General features: G+C 35.3%; 1 protein-coding gene across 4 annotated transcripts in view; it reads left to right on the top strand.

Moving 5' to 3' along the window:
• The window catches only part of CCDC178 (coiled-coil domain containing 178), a 436,166-nt gene that overhangs the window by 280,016 nt on the left and 129,513 nt on the right, over nt 1-26,637 (top strand). For all 4 annotated transcript variants that reach the window (XM_086682702.1, XM_086682703.1, XM_086682701.1 and 1 more), the window contains one exon: nt 17,499-17,648. In XM_086682702.1, the coding sequence (XP_086538828.1) occupies nt 17,499-17,648 (150 nt within the window). The remainder of the gene's footprint in view (nt 1-17,498; nt 17,649-26,637) is intronic.

Here is a 26,637-nt window from a genome sequence, read left to right as displayed (position 1 = left end):
AATACTTATTTAAATGGCTAAAATTTAAAAATATAGGTAAGAATGTAGAGGAACAGGAACTCTCAAATACCTCCGTTGGGAAGGTAAATTGGTACAGCCATTTAAAAAATGTTGGTACTGGGGCACCTGGGTGGCTCAGTCGGTTAAGCGTCTGACTTGGGCTCAGGTCACGATCTCACTGTCCGTGAGTTCGAGCCTGGCGTCGGGCTCTGTGCTGACTGCTCAGAACCTGGATCCTGTTTCAGATTCTGTGTCTCCCTCTCTCTCTGACCCTCCCTCGTTCATGCTCTGTCTCTCCCTGTCTCAATAAATAAAACGTTAAAAAAAATTTTTTTTAAATGCTGATACTGTCAACCGGAGTTGAACATATTGAATATATGATTTCACTTCTAGATGTCAAGAATTAGTGCATATGTGCACCAAAATATGTTAACATTTTATATAAAATGTTAATAACAGCTTTATTCATAATAGCTCCCCCACAAAAATTCATTAACAGTGGAATGAATAAATTGTAGTTTATTCATACAGTGGAATGATATATGGCAATATAATGAATGAAGTGTTGCACACAAAAAATATGGATGAATCTAAATGAATTAATATTATGCAAAAGATGCCAGACTCAGGGGTATATATAGTGTGGGATTGTAATTATCTGAAGATTGAAAATAAGCAAAACTTGTATGCGGTTTGTTGTTAACTTAGAGTGGACATGAGGGAAGCTTCTGAGGTGATGGTTATTTTTTCTATATTCTCATCTAGGTGCCGGTTATGTAGGGTGTTCATTTATAAAGAACTATCAACTCATAACCATGTATATAAATTGCACCTTAATAAAAAATTTAAAACGAACGGAATTAATACAGACTTTAATGAACAGAAAACACATTTGCTACCATTTTACAAAGGATATATACTAATTACGAAAATTTTGCATTTTTCAATCAAATAGAATTAAGGTGAGTGTTGAATGTATATTCCAGATTTAAACAAATACAGCAATATTTCTTTAAACATATTTTGCCATTCAGATGTTTTAGCAATTTTGATAAGCTTATTCTCCTTGTATTATGTATATAGATGTAAAGCTGTGTAATTATCTCAGAAATCCAGCAATCTATTTATATTTGTAATAATTAGCTAACATTTCTGAAAGCTTAAAAAATTATCCATCCAACAATTTATTAGCCTATCAGAAGTTCCAGTGGTTGGTGTTGAATCATTCGCCATACGTGAATCTTGTAGTGACTGCCTCTGATGTGAAAAGAGGAGGCAAGCAGGACCCGGCGGCCACTGTCATGAAGAACAAACATTACTGTGCCATTACCACACCGACTGACAGCTCAGAAATAATTGTGCAGAAATAGAACCAGAACAGCTTTAAGAAGGAAAAAAGAAAAAAGAACTTGGTAACAGGCAGAGATGTCTTTTTTTATTTGCTGTGTTTTGTTCTGTGTTTTGCTAATTTATCTCACACAAATAATGTCTCTAACAGAAGAGCTTTTTTTTTTTTTTTTTTTTTTTTGGTCAGTTGAATTCCTACTAATTCAAATAGAATTTTTCAAAGTGAACATTTTTTTCAAAATCACTTGCATGATCAGCTAACAGCAGACGAGTTACTCGTTTAAAAGTTATTAACTAGGAAAGTTTTGTACTTAACAGAATAGGACATTCATAATATACTTAAGTTTATATTTAATCATTATAGAGAAGCATGTAACTATCAAATTTTTTCACTATTTTAATAATAGGCCTTTAAAATATAATCAATAAATTGTCAAGTGAATGAATAAATGTATTTCAAAATAGAGATGATGGTTTAATACATCTGGTACAGTTAACATACGCAGAAATTTAGTTGGGAGCTCATGGCATATCTTATCTCACATTAGAATTGATTTTTCAGTGGATATTGACGTGTTATAAGTTACTTCACATACTGACAGAAATCAAATGTTTTATACAAAGTAAATGAATTATTTAATAGTTTTAAAAATTCATTTATTAATGAACTTGTTGCAAAGAAGCTTCAATGCTTGACTCTCCATCATTAAACTGTTAGTTTCTGTGCAATATACTGTTAACTTTTATAAATCTAGTACCTAACACAATACCTGAGTCACCGTGGTAATTTTATATTGCTGCCATAAGAAATTAGTGTGAACCTAGAAGCTTAAAATAACGTTAAGTTCTTATCTCACACCTCTGAATGTTAGAAGTCTTAAGTGAGTCTCACCGGGTTAAAATCAAGGTATTGGCAGGGCTGTGTTCTCTGGAGGCTCCAGGGAAGCATCTTTTTCAAATTGTTGGCAGAATTCAGTTTCTTGTGGTTGTGGGAACTGGGTCCCTGTTTTCTTTCTGGCCAGGCAGAGGGTCATTTCTACCTTCTAGAGGCTGTTTGCATTCCTTGACGTGTAGCCTCCTTCCGTCTTCAAATGGGGAAAAGGAGATGATGGGTCTCAAGTCTTGCTCTCACTTTAAATTTTTCCTGTGTCTTCCTTCACATCCTCTGAACTTCCACCAGGAAAAATTCTCCAGTTTTAAGAATTTAAGAATTTAAGACAGTGATTAGACTGTCTCATCTAGATAATCCAGAATCGTCTCTTCGGCTCAAGTTCTGTGCCATCAAATCATATTTGCAAAGTCTCTTTTGCCATGAACAGTAGCATATTCATTCTTTCCCAAAATGATAGCTCTAATAGTAATCCATCACTTCTGAGGGGCCGACTTGATCACAGATGCCTGGAAGAATGGATAGCCTGCGCAGACTTCAGATAGCTTCTATGAATGTCATTTTATTCAAATTCAAACTCATGATTTCTTCATTTGGGGGAGTCCAGGTTTCAGCACCTAGCTACATATGAACAAATAGATTTCCACATGAGGGCTATCCTCAGACTAATGATTGCTCCAAGATCAAAGAAAGGTAAAAACTGGTCGACACTGAAGATTTAAGTGAATGTAACATTTCATTCCTGGAGGCTTGCCCGCCCGCCCTCCCTCCCTCCCTCCCTCCCGTCTTTTCTTTTCTTTCTTTCTTTCTTTCTTTCTTTCTTTCTTTCTTTCTTTCTTTCTTTCAGGAAAAATTGAGAGAAAAAAACATTTATGATGGAGGAAAATTGGTCTGACGTTGGCAAGGGTATAGGGGTAAGAGTGGCACTTGGGAACTGGGACAAAGAAAGGATGAACATTGTGAAACCGAGTAGCATTGCCTTTCTTATCTGAAGAGAGAGCAGTATATAAAGTGTTGTTTCAATTTAAAAAATACTGTACTTGTCCATAATTAAGTCATTGAAATACATGGGAAATTTATTACTGCTTTGTTCAAAAATCTTTGGGATAAGTAATTTGAATGCTGCTATTGTATTCTTATTTACTACTTTAAGTTTTCTTTTAAAGCACTCATATCCATCTGCAACCATGAAGATCCTCTGTAATTTTTAAAAATCAACTTATAGTTATTTCTTGTGAAGCTGTCTTACTATTTTTTTTTTTTATTTTAATCTCCCGAGTTGTGAGAACACAGCTTAGCAAAGTGTATAAAGGCAGCAAAGCAGGTAGTTTAGATTTCTGTTAGTCTTCCAAGGAAAACCTACAAGTAGACTGGAATATAACACAGAGAGATTATACACTAAAATGCTTTTGCAAACTAGGATTTAAAGAACTGGAAACCTTATTATTTTTCTCAGTCAAAATGTAAATGGATAAATTTTTATGTTTTTATGTTGTAAAAACGAATTGTGAAATGTTTCTCTACAGAATGAAAACCAAAAAAGTCCCTAAAATGCCATTCAACTGTAATACTCTGAAAGTCCACTTATTTAAGAACTTTTGACACAAGTAGATACTTTAGTGGAAGTAAAAATTATTAAATTTAAACCCACCCATTTCCTCTGTCCTGTGTCAACAAGGCAGGAGTATTATGTAGCTTCATTCACCTGTTGATTCATTCAATAATGTTTACTGAGAGACTACTATGTACTGGGGCAAGAAAACCAATAAGGCACGAAAAGTTCACAGAAGTGAGGAAATTAATATAGACATATTAACTATACTAAATAATGGTGATTGCAGTGACAGATATAAACATAGTACAGTATTACAGTACTGACTGTGCATTACCCAGTACCAGTTTTCCGAGAAAAATTAAAAATGCTAATCTTTACACCTTTCACTATGTATCAATACATAATACAGTATTTACTATCAATGAATTAGGAATTATTTCAGAATAACATTATAAATGCCAAGTTTATTGCTTTTGTGTCATGCATCCCTCCTAAGATTTCAGCTTGTTCTACATGTTATTCATTCTTTGGCTTTCTTCATATCTTTATTTTTTTAATATTTATTTATTTTTGAGAGAAAGAGAGAGAGCAGAGGAGGGGCAGAGAGAGGGGGGACGGAGGATCCAAAGCAGGCTCTGTGCTGACAGCAGAGAGCCCAGCGCAGGGCTCAAACGCATGAAGAGATCATGACTTGGGCTGATGTCAGACACTTAACCCACTGAGCCACCCAGGCACCCTTTTCTTCACAGCTTTAAATAGATTAAACATATAATCTCTGTATAAAAATATTTTGTCATACACTTTATTTGTCATATACCATAAAACCTTGGTTTGTGAATGTTATTTGTTCCAGAAACATGCTTGTAATCCAAAGCACTTTGATATACATCACAGCGAATTTCTCCATAACAAATAATGGAAACTCTGATGATTCATTCCACAACCCAAAAATATTCATATAAAATGATTAAAATAATGTAATGTAATAAAATAATAAAATACAGAATATAAAGAAAAATTAAATTAACCTGCACTTACCTTTGAAAACCCTCGTGGCTGCTGTGAGGGAAACGAGAGAGGAGGGTTATTATGTAGGATGACTTTCACTATCACTAACAGAATCACTGCTTTCTATTGGCTCAATGGAATCTTTTTCTTTTCATGCAACTTAATAAGGAAACTATCCAATGACTCTTTTGCTTCCTTTTGAGGGTTTTGCGGAAATGTGACATTGCGTTGTCTTGAAACAGATTCATAGCTCGCGCTGCTACAGCCTTATTCGGGTGGTGCTTTTCTACAAAATTTTGCACTGTTTCCCCACATTCTACACATCTCCCTAATCTCATTTGAAGTGAGGGATTCCTCCACCTTTTTGTCCTCCTCTGCAGATGAGATGCAGACATAGACTTCTTATAAAATCTTGCAGTTTTGGCCACTCGCATACCTTGCTCATACTTCTTGATGATTTCCTTCTTAACTTCCACCATAATCATCTCCTTCTTCTTACCACCTTTCTTTTCAACCTTTTTCTACATGGGAGCCATTATATGTGCTCACACGGATGTTGACTCTACTCCAGTATTAATAATAAACTCTTGCCATATATTGTATTTAATGTAACTGGCAATAAGGCATCAGACGAAGGGGTCTATTTCTGCAGGAAGCCTGACTTAGAATGAAGCAAAGCATTCCTAAGCTTACTCTTGTATGGAAAAGCAAAGGACTGTCCATTTTTTGAAGTGACAAAAAATACACTAGTGCCAGTTGTGGGCACCTTCCAATGTTCTGAAAAGTTACTGACTTCTGCCAAACACTGCAGCCTAAGACTGAGCATCTGAGCATGGGAGACAATCACTCACAATCTCAGAGCAAGAGAGAGAGAGAGAAACCATTGGCTCAGTTGTGATCACATGGCATTCAGTGTCCCGTACTACTTGCATTGCAAGACATCGCTCATTTATCAAGTTAAAGTTTTTATTAGAAATGTTTGCTCATCTTGCAGGATGCTTGCAGAACAATCCAGGCTTTTATGTACTTTACTTACTTCAACAAACTTATTATATTAGCACTCTTTTGCCTTTCTAGTAGGCTGGCATGGCGTATTGATAAAGAAACATAAAATGTCTCTAATCAGCCTGACCAGATAGACCAAACATTTTCAGTTTCATTCATTTTTTTTTTTTTTACCACCACTATCCAAATTAGTATCTGGCCAACATCAAGTGAATTGTGCAATATACATCTCATCCTTCTTTCATGGTATTGGATTTCCATGAAGTGACCTATACTGTGAGGAAAAATACATGGACCACTCATTATATCCAAAATGTTTTTCATTCTTTGAGACGCTTCTATTTCTATGCCATAATGTAGGAAAAGGTGACTTGGAAAGAACAATAGTTTGAGAAATGATGGGAAGGGAAGTTAGTATCATCAGGAGAACCATGATAATAAGGGAAGTTTAGTTGAATGAACTCATGTTTGACAAACATAACAAGGATGAAGCAAAAGGAAGAAAAGAGAGAAGAGGGAAAAAAAAAAAGAAATAAGTTGAAGAAGAGCAAAAATGAGAAGAGACAATAAGACATAGAGGGAAATAACCATGAATTTAGTAAATAATTATAATGACAGACTTCTTTAGGCTCTCATTTGCCCTGACCATGCCTTGTTGATATGCGGAATAAATCTTAGGGTTGTGGCCATGGGGAACCTAATGTTGTAGAGATGTTCCTCTACAGTTGTTTGATGTTTGACAAATTTCAAGGGTTTTCATTAAAACCCCTAGGTTTGTGTAAGATCTAGGAACCCATCCATTTAATCATTTTAAGGGAGAACTTTATCATTGATGACTATATGGAATCTACATATCTTCCCATTTGAGTTTAGTTTGCCTCCACATACCTTTAATTCCTAGTTATTGTATCTTTCCAAGTCTCATCGGTACTTTTCTTCATGTGCTGAATTATGCAATATTTATCATTCTGTTTCTATCTTGTCCACTCAATACTATATTTTAAAATCATTCTGTGTTGCTATAATATATAGCTGGTGCATCTCTTCTTATCACTTTATGGTCTTTCAGGGTAGGTGACCACCACATTTTACTTAGCCATTCTGCAAATGAATGGACATCTATGTCACCTGCAAAATTAAACGTTAACTTACCAACATAACGTTAATTATGGACCCCCAAATCAGAAATTGCAGTAGAAAAATGAACAGACTCTAGCTTCCTATAATTCAGGACCTACACGAACCACATTTAATTGAAGAAGGTGTGGAGTAGATACATTCAGGCATTATTTATGGTATCTTAACAGCTCTGACAACTCTGTGCAAAGTTATTGTGTCCATTTTGAGAATGCTTTAAGAGCTCACAAGCATGTCATTATTTTAAAGGACTTGGAGACATTTTTGAATTATTAATGGGCTATGTCTCCTTAGTATGTACCTCTGTTGGAAAAATATAGAGCAAATGCTTTTCAGCAGTCTTTCTCTTTGGGCAGGTATATGTACAGCCAAAATAGATCTTGAATGAGAGGTCTAAATTGAAACTTTGTTTTGCACGATACGAGTATATTAATTAAGGGTCAGAGCCAGGGTCAATAAACTTTTTGTATAAGGGAAAAGATAGTGAATATTTTAGGCTTTGCAGTCCACTCAGTCTCTGTTGCAATTACTGTATTCTTCCACCACAGAACAAAAGCAATCATAGACAGTATGTAAATGAATGAAGTGATAGTGTTCCACTAACATTGATTTACAAACACAGGCAGTGGGCTAGATTTGGCTGGAGAGCCGTAGTTTGCTGAGACCTGTTTTAGAAAGTGATTTTTTTCCATACTGGGATTAAGTTATTTGGGGGAGTAGATATGATGTGTCTCAAGATGAGTATCTATAGAAAATTGCCTTTAATCTTATTTCTACCTGAGGGGTTCCTGGGTGGCTCAGTCGGTTGAGCATCTCACTTCGGTTCAGGTCATGATCTCACAGTTCATGGGTTCGAGCCCCACATTGGGCTCTGTAATGACAGCCCAGAGCCTGGAGCCTACTTCAGATTCTGTGTCTCCCTCTCTCCCTGCCCCTCCCCTGCCCTCTCTGTCTCTCTCTCAAAAATAAATAAACATTTAAAAAATTAATCTTATTTCCACTTGAGATACATCACTAAGGTTTGGACAGTGCCCTAATATGAATAACAACATCGGGTGATTAGAGATGCTCATGATCTTTTATTTATCAGTAAGGGGAATATCTAATTGAATATCTAACTGAGAGAAGTAAAAGAGAAAAAGCATTAGTAATAATTCTATCCATAAAGATATTTTACTAGAGTGCTAATGATTTATTGTACTTTTCATACTTGGCACCCCTGAAAATGAGCCTAATGTTTTCTGTCCCCACGTTCCCAAGGAAAAGACACTGAGACACTGAAGCATATGTATATATATTTTTAATTTCCAAAACTCTTTTCTCGGTGAGCATCCAGTTTATTTTTGAAATACTTACATATTTCTATAGAGCTGAAATATATTTCTATATTTCAAAATTAGAGCATTCACACATATCAATCTGGAATCTTAAAGACCCTATAATTCACATTCAAGACTAGGAAGTGATGTAGTCCCAGAAAAGGTATTAGGCTGAAGTCAGATTGTATTCTAGCCTTAATGCTGTTCTCTTCCTGTGTGACCTCAAATAAGAAATTCATTTTCCTAGCCCCCATTTCCTCATTGACAATGTAAGCATGTTTTAAAAGTTTTTGTTCTTTAAAGACTTGCAACGCATTGTTAATACTGTCTGTTTGCAGTATAAAAATGGCTGTAGTTGTGAAGAGGGGCTTTGATTTTCTACTTCATGTACCTCTCTATTATTTGCATGTAATTTAATCAGCATGCATTATTTGATAATAAATCGATTTTTAAAAGAAATATTCAAATCCTGGTATAGCATGGATGTGACAATGACATTGGCATAAACATTTTCAAAATTAAACATTTTCTACAAACATAAGGTGAGATCAGGTTACTTGATGATATCAATAGGAGGTTATAAAATATCAGATATTTTCATTTTTAATGAGTTTACTTCATTTATGCTATAACGTATGTATTTGAACGTCTTAGATCAGTCTTTCATTTGTAATAAAATGTCTAGATACTGCTCTTACAGTTTCTGCATTTATGTAGTGCATTATTACTTTATGATAAAGTTAGTTGATAATTCCTTAACTCTTTTTGCTGATGACCTTTTAAAAGCTGCATAATTAGAATAAGTTGTGGTTATTGTATTGGAATCTCTATCCCATGGGCCAACAAGGCAGCACATTAATTCTCTGCATCACCCACTCCATGTGCAATGCCATCAGCACAAAGATATTATTCTTTGTAATTACATAAAGAAAGGGTCTATTTAGTGTTAACTGACCTTTCTGTGACTGATCAGCCTTTTCCACCAGTGAAGTAGAAATGTATATCATTAAAATGTGAGTAAATAGGAAACCTTTCTAAATCTTAAACTATTCAAATCAGTAGGTGCATATGAAGAGGAAATTGTTCAGTCTTTCACATGATATGGTGACAAGAGTAGCAGACTTTATATATTTTTAAATAGTGACAAATTGAAATATAAATTATGAAATTAATTTATGAAAATGCATAGAAATATTTAACAAGGAAGTTTTATGCAAATATGTTTCTGTTTAACAATCTTAATATTAGAGGACACATTAAACTCAAGTATATATTCAAGGTTAAAATTTCAAGTTTATATAATAAGTTATAAATAGACTTACAGGAATTATTATTACTGTGGATTATCAATTACAGAGGACGTGTATGTAGTGTAATTATTTAAATCATGTATTTTAACTTGGAAAAATTCATTGGGGTATATAGATTATGTGACACCAACTTTTACTCTTTTTCTTTTCTTTTCTTTAATTTTTATTTAAATTCTACTTACTTAACGTACAGTGCAGTATTGGTTTCAGGAGTAAAATTCAGTGATTCATCACTTATATATAACAACCAGTGCTCATCATAACATGTGTACTCCTTAATACCTATCATCTATCTAGTCTTTTTCTTATTACATATTTTTTTTTTTTACTCAGTTATATTAGATACTTGAGGGGCATACGATTACATGGAAGACAGCTGGTCAGATTAGAAATTCACTAACAAATGTAAGTGGCATTTGTATAGCATTTCTTAAAGCCGCTGAGTAGTTATAGGAGAAATGCTACAGTCAACATGGAGGTGAATGTTACTTTTTTTAACATACACTCACATTAATCATGGGCTTTTAATATTTAATGAGCATTTGTGTTTCTAGGACAGAGTTTTCTCTGCTGAAAATACATACAGGGCCCTGTGTATGAAATGTTTTCAGAATCTGTTTTAAAAAATGACTCTTCCTTGGAACTTTGCTCATGACTTTCACTGGAACTGATCTCTCATAGAACTACTATCATTATTTGGATATGTCTTTTATCCTTCTTCATGTATAATGTATTCTGATGTAGTTAGCTTTGTGAATGCCTCAATTCCCTTATCTGATTGCAAGTTTCTTCAGCCCTGAAATTGTGTATTTTTTTCAGGCTAGTATCAATAATTCTGCATCAAATGTGTATAATGAATAGCATCTAAAAATAATAAGGAACAAACAGGGTTAATACAGAGTATTAATAGATACTCAATGGATACTTCTGAATTCTAAGAGGCAATGTTATAGTATCCATTGGTAAACTTAGAGTAAATCAACAGTAGCTACATTTGTAACCCCATCAAGAAGCTAAGATAAGCAATCTTGTGTGTAGTCATATATGTGGGTAGTAAGGTGGGGTGGCTAAAAAAGTATTCCCCTGGACTCTGTCAGGGGCAGGTGCTATTTGACCTCTCATAGTGTCCCTCATAGCGCATATACCAGTTGCTTGGTAAGCATTTCTGAATAAATTAGTGAATAGAGAGTATTTTGTCAAACAGGATAATGTGTACAGTTTGAGGCATGTAACAACCTTGATGCAGAGGACTGATTTGTTCATTTAAAAATCAAGAATGTTCAAGACTAATTATCAGAGAACTCCTGTTGGACAAGAGACTGGTTTCCATGGCAGCACAGACAAGGAAGTGGGTCCTGGGAGAGTTAAAACAGTTATTTGCTCCTTTGAGGCTTCAGGGTATCGACACATATCATTCTTACAGACTTGCTTCTTGGAAACACTGGGGAGAACTCTCATTTTCTGTAGTAATTGGTGTATAGATTTTAAGGGAACAGCAATACAATAATGCTTCTATGCACGTAGTAGGTGATGTAACTAATAGAGTATATGCTTTCTCCATGTCTGTTATATTGTAACAGAATTGGCATGTATTTTCAGCATTTATGTTCACCACGTTAATTCCCATGAATTGAAGGGAATGCTTTTGAAGTGACAGTGTTCACAAAGAGACCTCAAGCCTCTAGATCTCCTTTATTCTAAAGTCCATCCCCTGCACATTCCATGAATCAGTATCAGTTCTATTGCCTAATTTAATAATATCAAAGTGTCACTGCATGCAAAACTACCAATCCAGTGCCCTAAACTGGCAGATATGTGCCAAAGGCATGTGTGGGGATTTAATAGTATGCTATCAATAGTTTTGTGCAAGAGCATATGTGCAAGGTCATATGCTACTGAAACGTTGGTGCTTGGAACGGAGCATTATTTATGATGCTCTGCATCGGTGGGATTCTAAATATACGGGTATATTTCATTGTTTGCATAGTAATATGTTAAAGCCTAGAGATAACAGAACATTTAACACAATCTATGAAAGCCTTACTCACAAGTCATAGGTAACAACAATCTAATAGACCTAAAGGGACTATAAAACCATTCCTCTGGACTGACTCACCCAACTTTGCTCAAATATATATTGACCTCATGTAGCAGGAAAAGTTTTGATCCCTGCCAAATAAAAGACTGCTCTAAGACTCAGATCACTGATTATTTTTCCTGTGAAGTCTTTTCTGGCCTACTCCCCCATCTAGTGGAATGAATTCCACCTGGTAGAATCAATTCCAGGTACTCCAAGAAACACTTCCAATAGATGTGTTTACCCTTCTGCCTCCTCTGACTCTACCCTCTAATCCCTGGTGAAAAGGGGTCACATTCTATTCTCATTAATCCTTGGGGTAGCTGTGAAGCTGGATCCAGAGAATAAACTTACTACGGGTTTGCTAAACAAATGGTTGAATGGACAAATAAGTAAATGAATGAAAAGCTAGGCATGAGGACACTCTGGAGTAAATTGATCAATAAATACCACAATACAACTTGTGTTTTCTGGTGGTTCTGGCAGGAAGTCGATCCTTTCCAGCCATGAGACCACAGCGAGTGTGATACAATCTGTGTGTCAACACGGATACTCCCGGCACTAACAGCCAGCAAAGCCCCAGCAGGCTGCAAACAAGCGAGGAGTAAGCTATTAATAGCCAAGAATCAGGAGATGACAGACAGATCATCGGAAAAGATCATTGGAGGTAGCCACACATAATCATATCAGGATGGGACATTTAATTTTTTTTTTCCAACGTTTATTTATTTTTGGGACAGAGAGAGACAGAGCATGAACGGGGGAGGGGCAGAGAGAGAGGGAGACACAGAATCGGAAACAGGCTCCAGGCTCCGAGCCATCAGCCCAGAGCCTGACGCGGGGCTCGAACTCACGGACCGCGAGATCGTGACCTGGCTGAAGTCGGACGCCCAACCCACTGCGCCACCCAGGCGCCCCAGGATGGGACATTTAGAATTAGACCTGGGTCAAAAGATGACAAGTCTCTTACAATACATGACTGAAAGAAGGATTTAGCCCCTCTGCCTGACAAACTGGATCCAAATGCCCATATTAAGAGTAACTGAGGGTATAAACTACACATTATTCTAAATGTAGATATAGACACTAGGACTATTTTAATAACATTAAAGTATTTGTAAATAGCTATGTAGGTCTTTTACACATACATGTACAGTGCAAGTACCTTAAACCATAACCATCTTTCTAGAATATTTGGATCAAGTTTCTTTCTTATAATACAACTTGTATAATCTCTTTTGTGATTAATCCATCTTAATTTTTAAAAAAAAAACAAAACTCAAATGTATTTAGACTTTCTCTCTAGGATAAGTGTCTATGGCAGGACCTCCATAGGACTCAACGCAGCATTACTCTGCTACATCAGCCATAATCCAGAATTGTGCCGGCCTCAGCTGTAAAAGTCTGTGCACTTGGGCTTTTGGTCTTGTCAGTGGATGCATCAGGTCTAATCAAATCCTGGAATATGGAATCATGTGGGTAAATGAAAAACAAAAACAAAAACAAAAAAACAAAAGACAAGAGACTGATGATATGTAACCCACATACCCATATTACAATAAAAAGGTATCTTCCAAGGGGACCAAGTTCTAATTTCCTTCAGCAGTCCATTTTATCTATGTCAACAAGCTATGTGTTAGTTAGATTATAAAAAGACAGTTACTCGGTGGAAGTAGGCTTAGAACAAGGTGATTCTGTTACTTGTTTTGATTCTTTAACATCATTAGCTTTTATAAAGACAGCACTGAATAGTGTTGAGTGCTGGCTCATGTTTACAAAGGAAATATATTGGATGGTGAAGAGTACGCAATCTGGAGCCAATCTGCCTGGATACAAAACCCAAGTCCTCTGCTTACTATGTGTGAAATCTTGCACAAGATACCTGATGTTTCAGTTGCCATGGTTGCATAATAGATACCCCCAAACATGATGACTCACAATTCTGTGTGTCAGAAATTTGGACAGGACATAGCAGAGCCTGCTTGTCTCATGTCTCACTTTCTGAACTAGCAGCTGGATGACTTAGAAACTAGGAATTGGAATCATCTTCAAATGACTCATTTACTAATGACGGATACTGTTTTCTGACACCTGAGCTAGTGTTGTTTGCTGGAACACCTACACATATTTCTCCATGTGGTCTCAATTCCTTACAATATGGTGTCTGGTTCCAGGGATGAATGTCCCCCAGAAGAGGTCCAGAGGTCCAGGCAGAAGCTGTGTGTGTGTGTGTGTGTGTGTGTGTGTGTGTGTGTGTGTGTGTCTGTGTGTGTGTGTGTGTCTGTGTGTGTGTGTGCGTGTTTGAAATAAACTGGCCTCTTTAAAACTAGCTTTTTTAATAAACTAGCCTGGAAAGTCACATAGCATCCTTTCCACCATACTTTATCGGCTGGTGAAAACACAAGTCTAGCCAGGTTCAAGGGAAAGATAAATAGACTGTGCTTCTTGATAGGAAGTAACAGGGTTCTGGAACAACTTGTGAGAATGAAATATTTCTGTGGCCTTTTTTGGGAAAATACAGTTTGCATTACCTGACTTTTCTTGCCTTTGTTTTCCTGTCTGTAAAATGCGGATAATAATGTAACAACTGAGATGATTGCTATTGTCTCAGTTCTTTCCATTGTGTGTGGAATTTATAAATTAACATTCAAGTTCAGCCCTATTTCTAAGTCATTGTCTTTGTATCACAGGGTGAAACATTAAAATAGATGATCTATAGTTTTCTGCAAAGAGAACTCAGTTCTCCAATTATAATTCCCTACTCCTTAGTTGCCAACTATGAGAGGGAAAGAGAAGGGGAAGGGTGAGAAAAATAAACTAAAAATGGAGAGAATGGAGCAAACGTTGAATATGAAATCCATGTCTTAACGAATAAGAAAGTTCAAGTGAAAAAGAATATGGAGAACTACTATTTGCATGCCTTGGGGTCTCAGTCTCCTTCAATATTCAGCATTTTTGCTGACAGAAACTATGTCACCTCAATACTTTGGGAATCATGGTGTAATTAGGTAATCCCAGAAAAACGCTGTGTACAGTCTCAAAGGGTTCACATACCTTGTGAACATCAATGATGGACCCAGAGAAAAAACTCTTGCTGAGGCTGGACAATGTAGTGTGTCCTTAGAATAATGTTCATTACAAAAAATGTTGTGCGAGTGCTCTTTATAGACTTCTTTCAAATCTTCACCTCTCAAGCGGTGTACCAAGTAATACAAGTTCTGTGTTCTAATTATATATGTGTGTGATTTGTAGTATAAATCCTTCACACAAGACCACAAATTCTTATGGTTCACCATTATATCCCAGAACTTATCATATAGTAGTAATTAAATTCGAAGTTTTGAATAGGTAATTAATGAAAACGAATGAATGAATGAATGAATGAATGAATGAAGTAACACTGTAAACTCAGAGCACAATTATTTTAGCATGCACCAATTGTAATCACGTTTTTCTTTAACGGCTTTAGGAACACATTGTTTTTCAAGTTCACATTTAGCCAAGACCTTAAGTAGAAAGATTCTATAGGTAAGATTCAGCTGGATTTGAATTTAAAAGTATGTGAGTCATCTTACTTCTCTTATTAGTTTCTGCTTTCTTCTCACTTTTTATTACATTGCTGACCCCCAACTTTTGTGCCCTTATTAAATATCTTCTACCGCTAACCAATTATAAGCTTTTCAATGCCAGTAGTGGTTGCATTATTTCCCTCGGACATATGTCCACTGGTATCATTTCCTCTTTGTTTCATTCACATGTAGTGATAATATTGGTTAAAATTAAACAAGTCAAAGTTGTAAGGTGGACCCACAGTTGTAAGGTGGAACAAAAAAAAAACATTTTCAAAAAGTGTCAGTAGAATATCATTATTTAAAATTTTTAAAAACCTGAAACTTCATTGCACATGTGAAGGTCACTGACCATCAGGAATAGGTAGTACATTGGCAAATACTTCTATAAATTCATTACTGAGAAATGATCACGTAAAATATCATGACTGATGTAACAGTTTTTTGAAGATTCATCGACGTAACTGTACAATTTGATTTATTGGTATCTAATTAAGGCATATAAAGCAGTAAGAACTGGTATCATACAGAAATTGAAATTAAACTGCATATTACACAGTTTAGCAAAGCATGAAGTACCAAATATATCCTCAATAAAGTGCCATTTAATACGTTCAGTGCAAATCCCACAACTTTTGTAGCACTCCTCTCTAATGCAAGGTTTATTTATAGGAGCTATCTAGGGCTTGAAAGAAATGTAAGTGAGAAGTAGAATACTTCAGATATCAGGGTTGTGTTTATGCTAAACCGAACAAACAAAAACACTCAACATGGTTCGTCTTCCCACTTTCAGTAGAATATTGATCAATGATCCATCGTCATCACTTGAGGCTTATATTTTAATAAGTTGTTACCATATCAGAAAGAACTGTAACCATTTTTTTCCCCAAAAGCATCCCCATCAAAGTAAAAGATTCCTGGATACTTGGTCCTCCTACCAAAAGATAATTCTATGTGATTTCAGATAAGTTTATTAGATTAAAGTTTCTAAAGTTTGAAATTGCCGTGCCAGAATTAGGACAAGGACATTTAAAATGGTTCTCAGTTCATCATTTTGGCTTTTTGAAGAACAGCTGTGGCATACTATTCATCATTAGAGATCAATATGGATACAAGGCTTTCATGAGAAATATGTTTGTTGACCTTAATAAATCTTTAGCTGTGCAAATACAGAAATATTTGTACAGGCAATTTTCTGCTGAATTACATTTCATCTATGCACATTCTCATACCGCAGTATATTTTTTAACAACTTATACTAAAGGTTTGATGTGATGGCAGTTTTCCCAAAGAAACATTTTTAATTGCTTCACAATGGTTGTTTTTGTATCTAGTTATTTAATCATCATTATCATCATCATGATTAATTTACATTTATGTGTTTTGAAACTTTTTGCTACTGTAAAAATTGTTGTAATGAATAAGGCTTTTGCTTAAATAAATTTACATAAAATGAATTACTAGATTAACAAGTTTGAAGATAGTTAAGGCTGTTGATAAATCCCACATTTTTTGAAGCACCAGAGAAAATTATATGTGCTAGAAATGTAAAAAGAATCAACAACTGAACTTGAATTCATACATCTCATTTAAAATGATAGGTAGCTCCTAGTTTGCCAATTGGTAATATTACCAAAGTTATATTCTAAGGGGTTTGTATTAGATTTAACATATATTTCTTTAGTCATGAGGGGATACTATAAGGTCCTCAGGTGCTCACAGATTTAACCTTTAATATAGCTAAAGTATACTAGGAGCAAATAATGGCTCTCCCATTGTGCTTCTAAATATTGAGTTCCTTGTCTTTGTCTTCACTCTTTAATTCTCTATTTTCAGTGAGTGCCACCACTCTGAACCTCTTGATAATGGGATTCTAAGCTTCCAAGGGTGTTCTACCTATTTGAGCACTGGGGAAAGGAAAAGGGGGTAGGAAACTGGAAGAAAACCTCTAGGACGCCGGGAAGAGCATCTCAGGACTGATCCTTCCCAAAGCATTATGGAGGGAAGTGTGGGAAAGAGGGAGAACAAAAATCAGACAGACTCTGGTAAATCAGTGTTCAAAAAAAAAAAAAAGGAAAGAAAGAAAGAAACCAGGTACGTCAAGAAAGAAAATTATTAAGTCCAAGGAGGATGTTGGTATCAGAGGAAGCACCTTTTTAACTTTAATATTTTTCTACAATATATAATATAATCTTTGTAGATGATTCAAATGATGTTGAAAAAATTCAAGGAAATTGAAAGGACTTTAATTAAATATATATATATATTTATTTACCTTCTAGAAAATACAAGATGATTCACTCGAAGAAAATTTGCGTTTAGCTCAAGAATATCAGGAATTACAGACTACTTTCTTAACAGAAAAGGACAATTATTTCAATCTATATGATAGACAGTTATCACTTGATGCTTCAATTCAAGCTAAGAAACAGGTAGGTTTTCATGTTTTTTTCCTAATAATGATTTATTTGACATGCGTGCTGCAGAAAGTAACAAGCGGTCAGTCATGGGCTTTTATATGACCGACGGTGGTCCTTTGTATGCCACCAAATGGCATATTCCCTCCTTGTAAATTTTTGGTGAATATTTTTATCAACCTTTGAAATGAAATTTTGAATGGATATTTGAGAAATGAAAAAACTTAGTTTCTCATCCACCATTTCATACTAATTCGTTCTATTATGACCTGGAATACCAAGTTTTTGAGGTTAAAGATTTAAATATATTATCATAGATTTCAAATTTCAATTCTATCTATAGGTGAGTTTCCACGATATGCCTCAAAATCCTCTTCATGATGTATGGGCTCCAAATGTTTGTTTCTATTTTCTTAATAAATAAAGGTATTAATTATAAACTTAGAGAGTATATGACCCTCTGTGTTTAGTGGAAATCACTAGAAATTCTCACATATTTTGTAAAAGATTCTGTAATAATAAAAATAGAAAAGTAAAATACACAATACTCCGCAAATGGAAGAGGAAAGAAAAAGCTCCACTTCGAGTGTTAAGATACAGCCACTTCCTCTGTATTCTTCTCCAGATACTCATTGACAAAACAATTATTTCCCTTTGAATTTCTGTATCTTCCCAGAATTTAGATTTCAAAATTTGGAGGTATGCTTGTTTTTTTAACAATGCACCTAGTCATAAGAACCGGTAGGCTGCTAATGAATCCTTTCTCATACAGTCATCACCCATATTACTCTACTGTAAATTAGTAGTTTAAAATTCCAGTGCTGTATTTATCCCTCCGTATGGTGGAATATTGGAAAGACAGAGGCCAGGATTTGAGTGCATTTCTACCAGTTACTAGCTCAGTGATCTTGGCAAGTTATGTATCCTTTCTGACCTCGGTTTTCTCGTCTGTGAAATAAGATTTACCTCAGAGGAAAACTGATAAGTAATAAGAAGGAGACATCCATAGTTATTTTTGAAAATAAAGAGATACTATGCAACTATAAGTAACTATTGCATTCATCTGGTATGCTGCTTATGTTTGCCATCTATCTGCTCTCCTGAGAGTTAAAGCTTCTGAATATATTGAAAGAGAGAGAGAGAGAGAGAGAGAGAGAGAGAGAGAGTGTGTGTGTGTGTGTGTGTGTGTATTTTTCTCTTAAAAATTAGTAGCACGATGAAGGCAGATTAAGAAATAAATGTGTTTGTGAACAAATTGATAGTACAACTATATGCCAAAAGCTTGGTGTCCTCAAACCATGTGCCGGATTGAAAGAAAGGACTTTAGTGGAACATTTGTCCAATCACTTCATGCATTTGACGTTGTTATTGAGGCTAAACATGTTCTATTTGTTCCTGATAATTGAGGAGGAGAAAATAATCAATGGATATATTGTATTTCCTTTTCCTTTTCTAACCAGAAGGGAAACAAAAATAAATTTTATGTATACTTGTTATCAGTTTATTTAGAATCCTTTGGTGGAAAATGACCAATAGATACTGCAAAAATAGTGAAGAAACCAGGCCTTTAAGAGAGTCCCTAACACACTACTTCCATAGTAAGAATAAAATCATCTTCATGTTGGAATTAAAGCAAATTGTGATTCAGGATCCAAGGAGTGAGACCCTGGTATGAACAGACAGTGAGGTATGCTAGGAGATTGAGTTTATATTTGTGATGATCCCTCAAACGAATCACTTTTAGCACACCTGTTTCAGGGAAACTTTCAAAGATTTATTTGTACTTCCAATCATTTTTCATTTCCATCCTTCAGCGATGGAGGTCATTAAGTGCAGGCTGCCCTTGTCAGTGTCATGTAGGATCAATTTGCTGCAATGGACAGAGAGGCCTTATTGATGCTGTTAAATCTGTCAGTGAGAAATCGTATGTCATTAGCGTCTAATGCACTGCTTACGGGATGGAATTTGGCCATCAAAACTGAAAAAAAAAAACCCTTAATATTTTAGTTCCCTTCTTTGATATTGCAGCATTTCCTGCATATATATATTATAGGTTTTAGTCCTTTGACCAGTTTAGTTTTGGGTATGCAAAAAAACCATTCAGCCTCTCATTCCCTTGTTGAATTTTCTTGTCATATAAAATGGATCTCACTTTAAGGAATTTTGTGTATTATTTTCCTGTTTTTAGAATAACTTTATGGCTTCTAGACATATATTCCTTTTGGCATGGTAAATTGTATTTTGATGCTTGTGCTTCTTAAGGAGTATTATTCTCTCTACACAAATTATACATTTTCATACTTTGTATTTTTAGGCTAAAAGTAGCAAAGCTTAATGGAGAAGCAAAACAAATTAAATATAAAAAGTAATGATGTCCCCTTCCTTAACACAATTTTATTTACAACCTTCAAGTGTTAGAATGTTCTAGTGTTACTCTTGGTGATAAAATTATGTCTACTTCCTTTGTGCATGCTTCTTGATACTTTCCTGTACTTCAAAATTTTGCAGTGATGAATATTTCCCCCTTTAAAAATCAGAAACAAACAAAAATATGCAAAATTCTTATCTTCCCTGTTCATGGGTAACGATAGAATAGAATCCAATCTAAAGATCTCAAAATTTAAAATAACACTAAAGGGGAATAAAAGAAAAATACCTGAAAAACAGGTTGCACTTCTGTGTAAAAATAGACATGTTCATCATTTTCATTAAAAGATTTCAAAAATATTTTCAAGCTATTTCAAAATATTTAAACCCATGAATAGATTGGTAAAATCACGTTTGTTTTCATTGCCATCTCCAATTCTTCAAGTCTGCCAAGAAAGGTAAGCTAAAAGCAGGCAAGCCAATGTTGATGTGTTCTGTTGGCTGAGAACACGATCCCTTTCAAAACTGGCTAAAAAATATTTTTAATTCTTTTGTGAACCACTTGTGAAGCCTCACCTTTGCCTGCTCCAGTTCTCAGGACTCTCAGACTAAGGGAATACAAATCATTGGAGAATCAGTCGGCACTTAACTGGCACTTAGAGGGACTTGGTATCCATACCATCCAGTTTGCACACATTGTCTCTGTAATGTCCATCAGTAATCCTCTAAAGTTTTTGTCATTATTGGCGTTATAGTCATCTCCAGTTTAAGATAAGGGGCTGAGATTGAGTGTGTCACAGCGTCACCTGAGTGAAAGGAACAGTTAACTGAGATAGGAATCAAACAGGATTTTCAGAAATCCATCCCATTTCATAACTGTGGCATACCTCTGTAATGTGTCATTATTAAACAATCCTACATATGTCTCATCAGGCTCTGTAAAGCATGTAAAAGCCACATCGGTCATGCATTATGCCACCAGTGTCCATCTGAAACAGACTATTTGATTCAGTAATTGTTTTTGTAATTTTATCTCATTGAAGCTGTGTTTTCAACAATGATTTTCTCATGGGGAAAGAACTACTTACTTATTATAAATTATTTAATTTTCACAGGGATTAGCGATAATTTTTGCAATTCTAAAATTGTAAAAATTTTGAACTGGATATGCCTTTACAAATGTTACCCAATTGTTTAAAAGATAATTTCACACACATACACATACACACTAAAAAATAAAAAATAAAACACAGGGGCGCCACACAATAAAAAAATAAAAAATAGTGGCTCCTGAGTGGCTCAGTGGGTTAAGTGTCCGACTTCAGCTCAAGTCATGATCTCGTGGTTCGTGAGTTCCGGCACTGCACTGGGCTCTGCGCGGATGGTGCCTGAAGCCTGCTTGAAATTCTCTTTCTCCTTCTCTCTTTGCCCCTCCCCCACTCACATGGAGCTTGCTCACGCTCTCTCTCTATCCCTCTCTCTTTCAAAAATAAATAAACATTTAAAAAAAATAGAAAGTAAAATAAAAGATTACTTCACAAGTGAGGAACCGTAGGGCCACAGTGGCTCAGTGATTTACCACATATACAGTTAATTAGAAGAAAAGCTGGCCTAGGACACAGCTGTCTTAACTTACATTCAAATAGTCTCTCCAACCAGCTGTAAAACGAGCATGTGCTGTGATATTTTTTGAAGGTTTGAGTGGACCAGTAGTTGAAAAGCAGTAAGAGTAACTACAATAGATATGCTCAGACTGGAATCACCTTTAATAACCTGGCCTTATTAAGGAGTCACGTAGGGACATAAATCAGAGGACTACTTTGGAGCTCTAGGGGACACTTCTACGTCTCACAGAATTCAAACACTATTCATTCATTCATTCATTCAATTATTCAAAATAAATTATTAATCATCCATTGTACTTATATCCTTTCTTTTGATACAATAAAAGACGCAGGAATATGCCACCTCATCTCAGCTACCATGCTGAATGCTGTGATCCCCAGAGACCAAGGGACTTTTTTGCTAGAAGACAGCATAGAATCCGAGCCCAACAACATCCTGTCTTTACCCCACCAGTGGAAGAATCACGGATTTTTCCTGTCTAATCTCCTTCCCGTAGGTCTCAATGGACAAAGTTTCCATTTTAACCTCTCAAAAATATTATATCATCCCTAGATTTCATTAGCACATTTTCTCTTCCCTCTTTCAGTTTTCGAACATGGGTTTCCTCTAATACTCACCTTACATCGACTTGATGAGGAATCAACGTCAATTCCAGCAATAAACAAAGTTATTTTCTTAAGGAAGTGTGAAAGCTATTTTAGTTCTCCTTTTCATAAGTATTTTGTATTGCTTGTTATTTTGTGAACACTAAAATATATAAAATTGGGTTTCAAGTAGTGATTTTTGAGTGCTTGTTTCAGTGTAGATGGAAATCCATTCCTTTGCCAAGAAAATCATAATTTCTTAAATAGTTTCATCACAGGCACACACTGAGGAGTTGCTGTACCTTATACACTGATAAGCTTGTATTAAGTTTCTACTGGCCCCTTTCTCTGAAGAGCTCTCAAGAGATCTCTGAATAGCTTTTGTGATCCTGAGACAGGAGTAGACAGTTGGTCATCTATTGCTTTATCCCAGTGAGTCTCCCTTCTGTTGTCCAAACTCTGTAAGAAAAACAACAAAAATTAAATGTTTATTTCTGGCCAGTACTTTAGAAAAGTCATCTTAGCTTAAATCAAACAAGCTTTTCAGTCTAGCACCAGTTTTGAGTGAATTGTAGACTTATGTATCCTTCAAGCAATTTTGAGATAGTGATCTAGTGGAGTTGAGCAGCAACAAGCAGTTTTTAATGTTCGCAAAAGCTTAAAAGTGATTTCTAGAATGTGACGGGATCCCTGATATATCAAAGACACTCAAGGTAGAATTTTCATATCTAGAGATGATTGTTGAACAACACTGGTTTGAACTTCACAGGACTAGTTATCCATAGACCTTTTTCAGTATATATATTGGGAAACATTTTTTGAGATTTGTGACAATTTGAAAAAACTCACAGATGAACCATGTAGCCTAAAAATATCAAAAAAAATTAAAGAAAAGCTAGGTATGTCATGTATGCATGAACCATATGTAGATACTAGCCTATTTTATCATTTGCTACCATAAAATATACACTAATCTATTTTAAAATGTTAAATTGTATCAAAACTTACACACACAAACTTATAAACCGTACATGGCACCATCTGCAGCCAAGAGAAATGTAAACAATAAACAAGATGCAGTATTAAGTCATAACTTCATGAAATTAACTGCAGTATACATATTGTATCACCGTAATAATTCCATAGCCACCTCCTATTGCTACTGTGGTATGCTCAGATGTTGTATCTACTCGAAAGGCCCTGTGTGTGCTCATCATCTCTGTGTGAGCATTTCCTCTCTGCAGCAAATTGCTATTGTAGTAAAAGTGATTTCAGGGTGCCTGGGTGGCTCAGTTAGTTAAGTATCTGACTCTTGATTTCAGCTCAGGTCATGATCTGAGGGCCCATGAGTTCAAGCCCAGTGTCAGACTCTGCACTGACAGTATGGAGCCTGCATGAGATATTCATTCTCTCTCTCTCTCTCTCTCTCTCTCTCTCTCTCTCTCTCTCTCCCTCTCTCCCCCCCTTCTCCCCTGCTCTCGTGCTCTCTCTCTCTCTCTCTCTCTCTCTCTCTCTCTCTTAAAATAAATAAGTAAACTTAAAAAAGTGATCTCAGGATATATGGATATCTGGCAGCGCCTGGAGACCTTTTTGATGATCACAGCTGGGGATGTTGGGAGGAGTATTTGTGGTATCTAATGAGTAGAGGCCAAGGATACTGTTAATATCTTTCACACACACACACCAAAACCTTTTTCAGCTTAAAATATCAATAGAGCTAAAGTTAATCCCTAATATATACATAAAGAACTTCAGACACAGAGCCTAGAGATAGATTTATTATATGCTTATCATAAAAATATTTTACATATATATGTATATGGCACACTGCATACTATATCTCCTTTTAAAATACTTAAACCACATTTGCATATTAAAGATTCTGAACAATCCCATTTTAAGAAACCTGTTGATTCTAATAACCCTGAATTTCCCGTGGTGCTTGGAACCCTTTCTTAGGAAACCTATTTACAACTAACAATATTTAATAGATTAAGCCTTGCAAAATATTATTCTATAGAGAATTGGAGAAGATTTCATGTCATAAAATCATACATTCAGGAAATTTTGCTTATATATAACTTGTAAGAGGGAGTAAATAAAGTATTCTTTATGCTATGTGTAAGGCCCTAGAAAAACTTGAAATATTTTCTAATAAATAGGTTGTGTTCTTTGGAATCCATACAGACTTAGAACTTGACTTTTTTAAATGTCATAGTGTAGCTACAAAATGATATCGTAGTTTTTAATCACCCAAAGACCATTTAAAAAATTACAATAACATAAGTAAAATGTTCATTATATGCACCTCCTATAAATAGGTATATTTTCTACTTACACTTGTCTAATGCAGGACTTAGAACTGCAACTGATTTGCAATTCTGTGGGAGTATCAGTATAATGATTTTTTTACTTTTGAACTATACATATGCATCACAATGACATAAACATTTGAAAAAAACTGCTCTTGTAATCATCTCTCCCCAAGTCTACAGAGCTGTATCTTACAATCATTTATTAACATGAATATTAATATAAGAAATGCATATTCATATACTAAATGTTTTCTGTAGGTCATTTGTTCTTTTCTCAGAGTTTTACTCTTATTGAAGGTAGGAAGGAATATCTATGGGCAACTTCTTTAATCCCTCTGAGCCTCTAAAAAAAAATGGAAATACTAATGTCTGCCTAGCAGGATTATTGTAAAAAGCATTTCATAGTAGTTAACATTTGTGAAGCACTTACTATGCGTGAGGCACTTTGCAAGCTTTTATATGTAATTTTAGTTAATTTATTCAGCAACCGTATCGAACATAAATATACATTTTAAGTGGAAAGCACCTACAATAGTTTTTCACAAACTGTATTTATGTTTGTGAAAGATATGACTTTCTGTAGAAGATAAGAGTTCTGGTATTGTCATTATTCCTTAGATAGCATATATCCCTTATCTCTTATACAAAATCTTGGTGTAGCTATACTATTATAGAAGAGCTTCTAGCCTATGATAGATAAAAAATAGTTTACGCAACCTGAAAATATAGTGTGAATTAAGGAGAGAGAGGACAGAAAGGTAGGGTATAATGACGTTATGATAATCAGTTAAAAACTCATGCAGGTGCTGAAAGGCATAGAGCAATGGACAGGCACCACCTTGGTTAGGTAAAACTGACAGAGGGTTGTAGAGTAGAAAGTCCTATATGAGAAGGTTAGCAACAACTTGGGCTAGTCAGAGTTACATCCAAATCTTGTACTGAAAAACACCGTCAGAACATATACATTTAGGAAAAGAGCTCATTCACAATAGCTGTAACAACCAGAAGTTTCCTAGAAACAACCCAAACAGGAAATATGTTATTAGAACCATTGTGAAGAAGTCTGTGAAAGTTCACAGATGGAGGAGAAAATAATAAAAGCAACATACACCATGACAGTCCTCAATATTTTAATTTGATGGGATCTGGCATCTTCACATTGCAATTGTAAAACAATTCCACACAATCTATAATCACTTCAAATGTGACACAACTAAGCAGGATTTTATTTATATCCACATTTCCAGAGGACATATTTTGTTTCTAGTGAAATGTGTTCTACTTACCCATATTCTACGTATACCTATATTTTACGTATTCTACGTATTCTGCGTATTCTACGTATTCTACGTATACCTATACCTATACCTATACCTATACCTATACCTATACCTATACCTATACCTATACCTATACCTATACCTATACCTATACCTATACCTATACCTATACCTATACCTGATTTTCCAACTAAGAAAGAAGCTATTCAGCTTTTTTGGGTTCCTTAATAAATTCACTAGGCACTGGTTGATAGGTTATATTTCTTTTGGTTTTTTGAAATGAACCTGTGGAGGGGCGCCTGGATGGCTCAATCAGTTAAGGCGTCCGACTTCAGCTCAGGTCACGATCTCAGGACTCATGAGTTCAAGCCCCGCGTCAAACTCTGTGCTGACAGCTCAGAGCCTGGAGCCTGCTTCGGATTCAGTGTCTCCTCCCTATCTCTCTTCCCTATCTCTCCCTTCCCCCTCCCTCCCCCCCCCTTAAAAATAAATAAACATTAAAAAAAAAGAAAAAAAATGGACCTCAGGAAATTAACATTACCACAAAATATATTTAATTTACCTGTACAATCTGACCTTTTAGGTGTTTGTTAATTAATGGCTATGGAAAAATATTGTGGACAGATAGGCATTAAAAACATTTTCCCTTTGTCAGATAGCTTTCCTATCAAAGTAATCCTAAATATGACAGATTCCTTTTGTAAATCTTGTTCCATCACAGTAAATCACCAATTTAAAAAAAAAAAATGTACCCACAGCCAACACATTATCTAAAAAGAGGAAAGATAATAATGCAGTGAAAAATATAGTTTTAAAATTCTGTCAAGTTGTG

This window comes from Puma concolor, chromosome D3 (assembly GCF_028749965.1).
Source record: "Puma concolor isolate L17-30 chromosome D3, mPumCon1.1.hap2, whole genome shotgun sequence".
Taxonomy (NCBI): Eukaryota; Metazoa; Chordata; class Mammalia; order Carnivora; family Felidae; genus Puma; species Puma concolor.
Note: the sequence above shows the minus strand (reverse complement) of the source record. Positions and strands in the feature narration are given on the sequence as shown.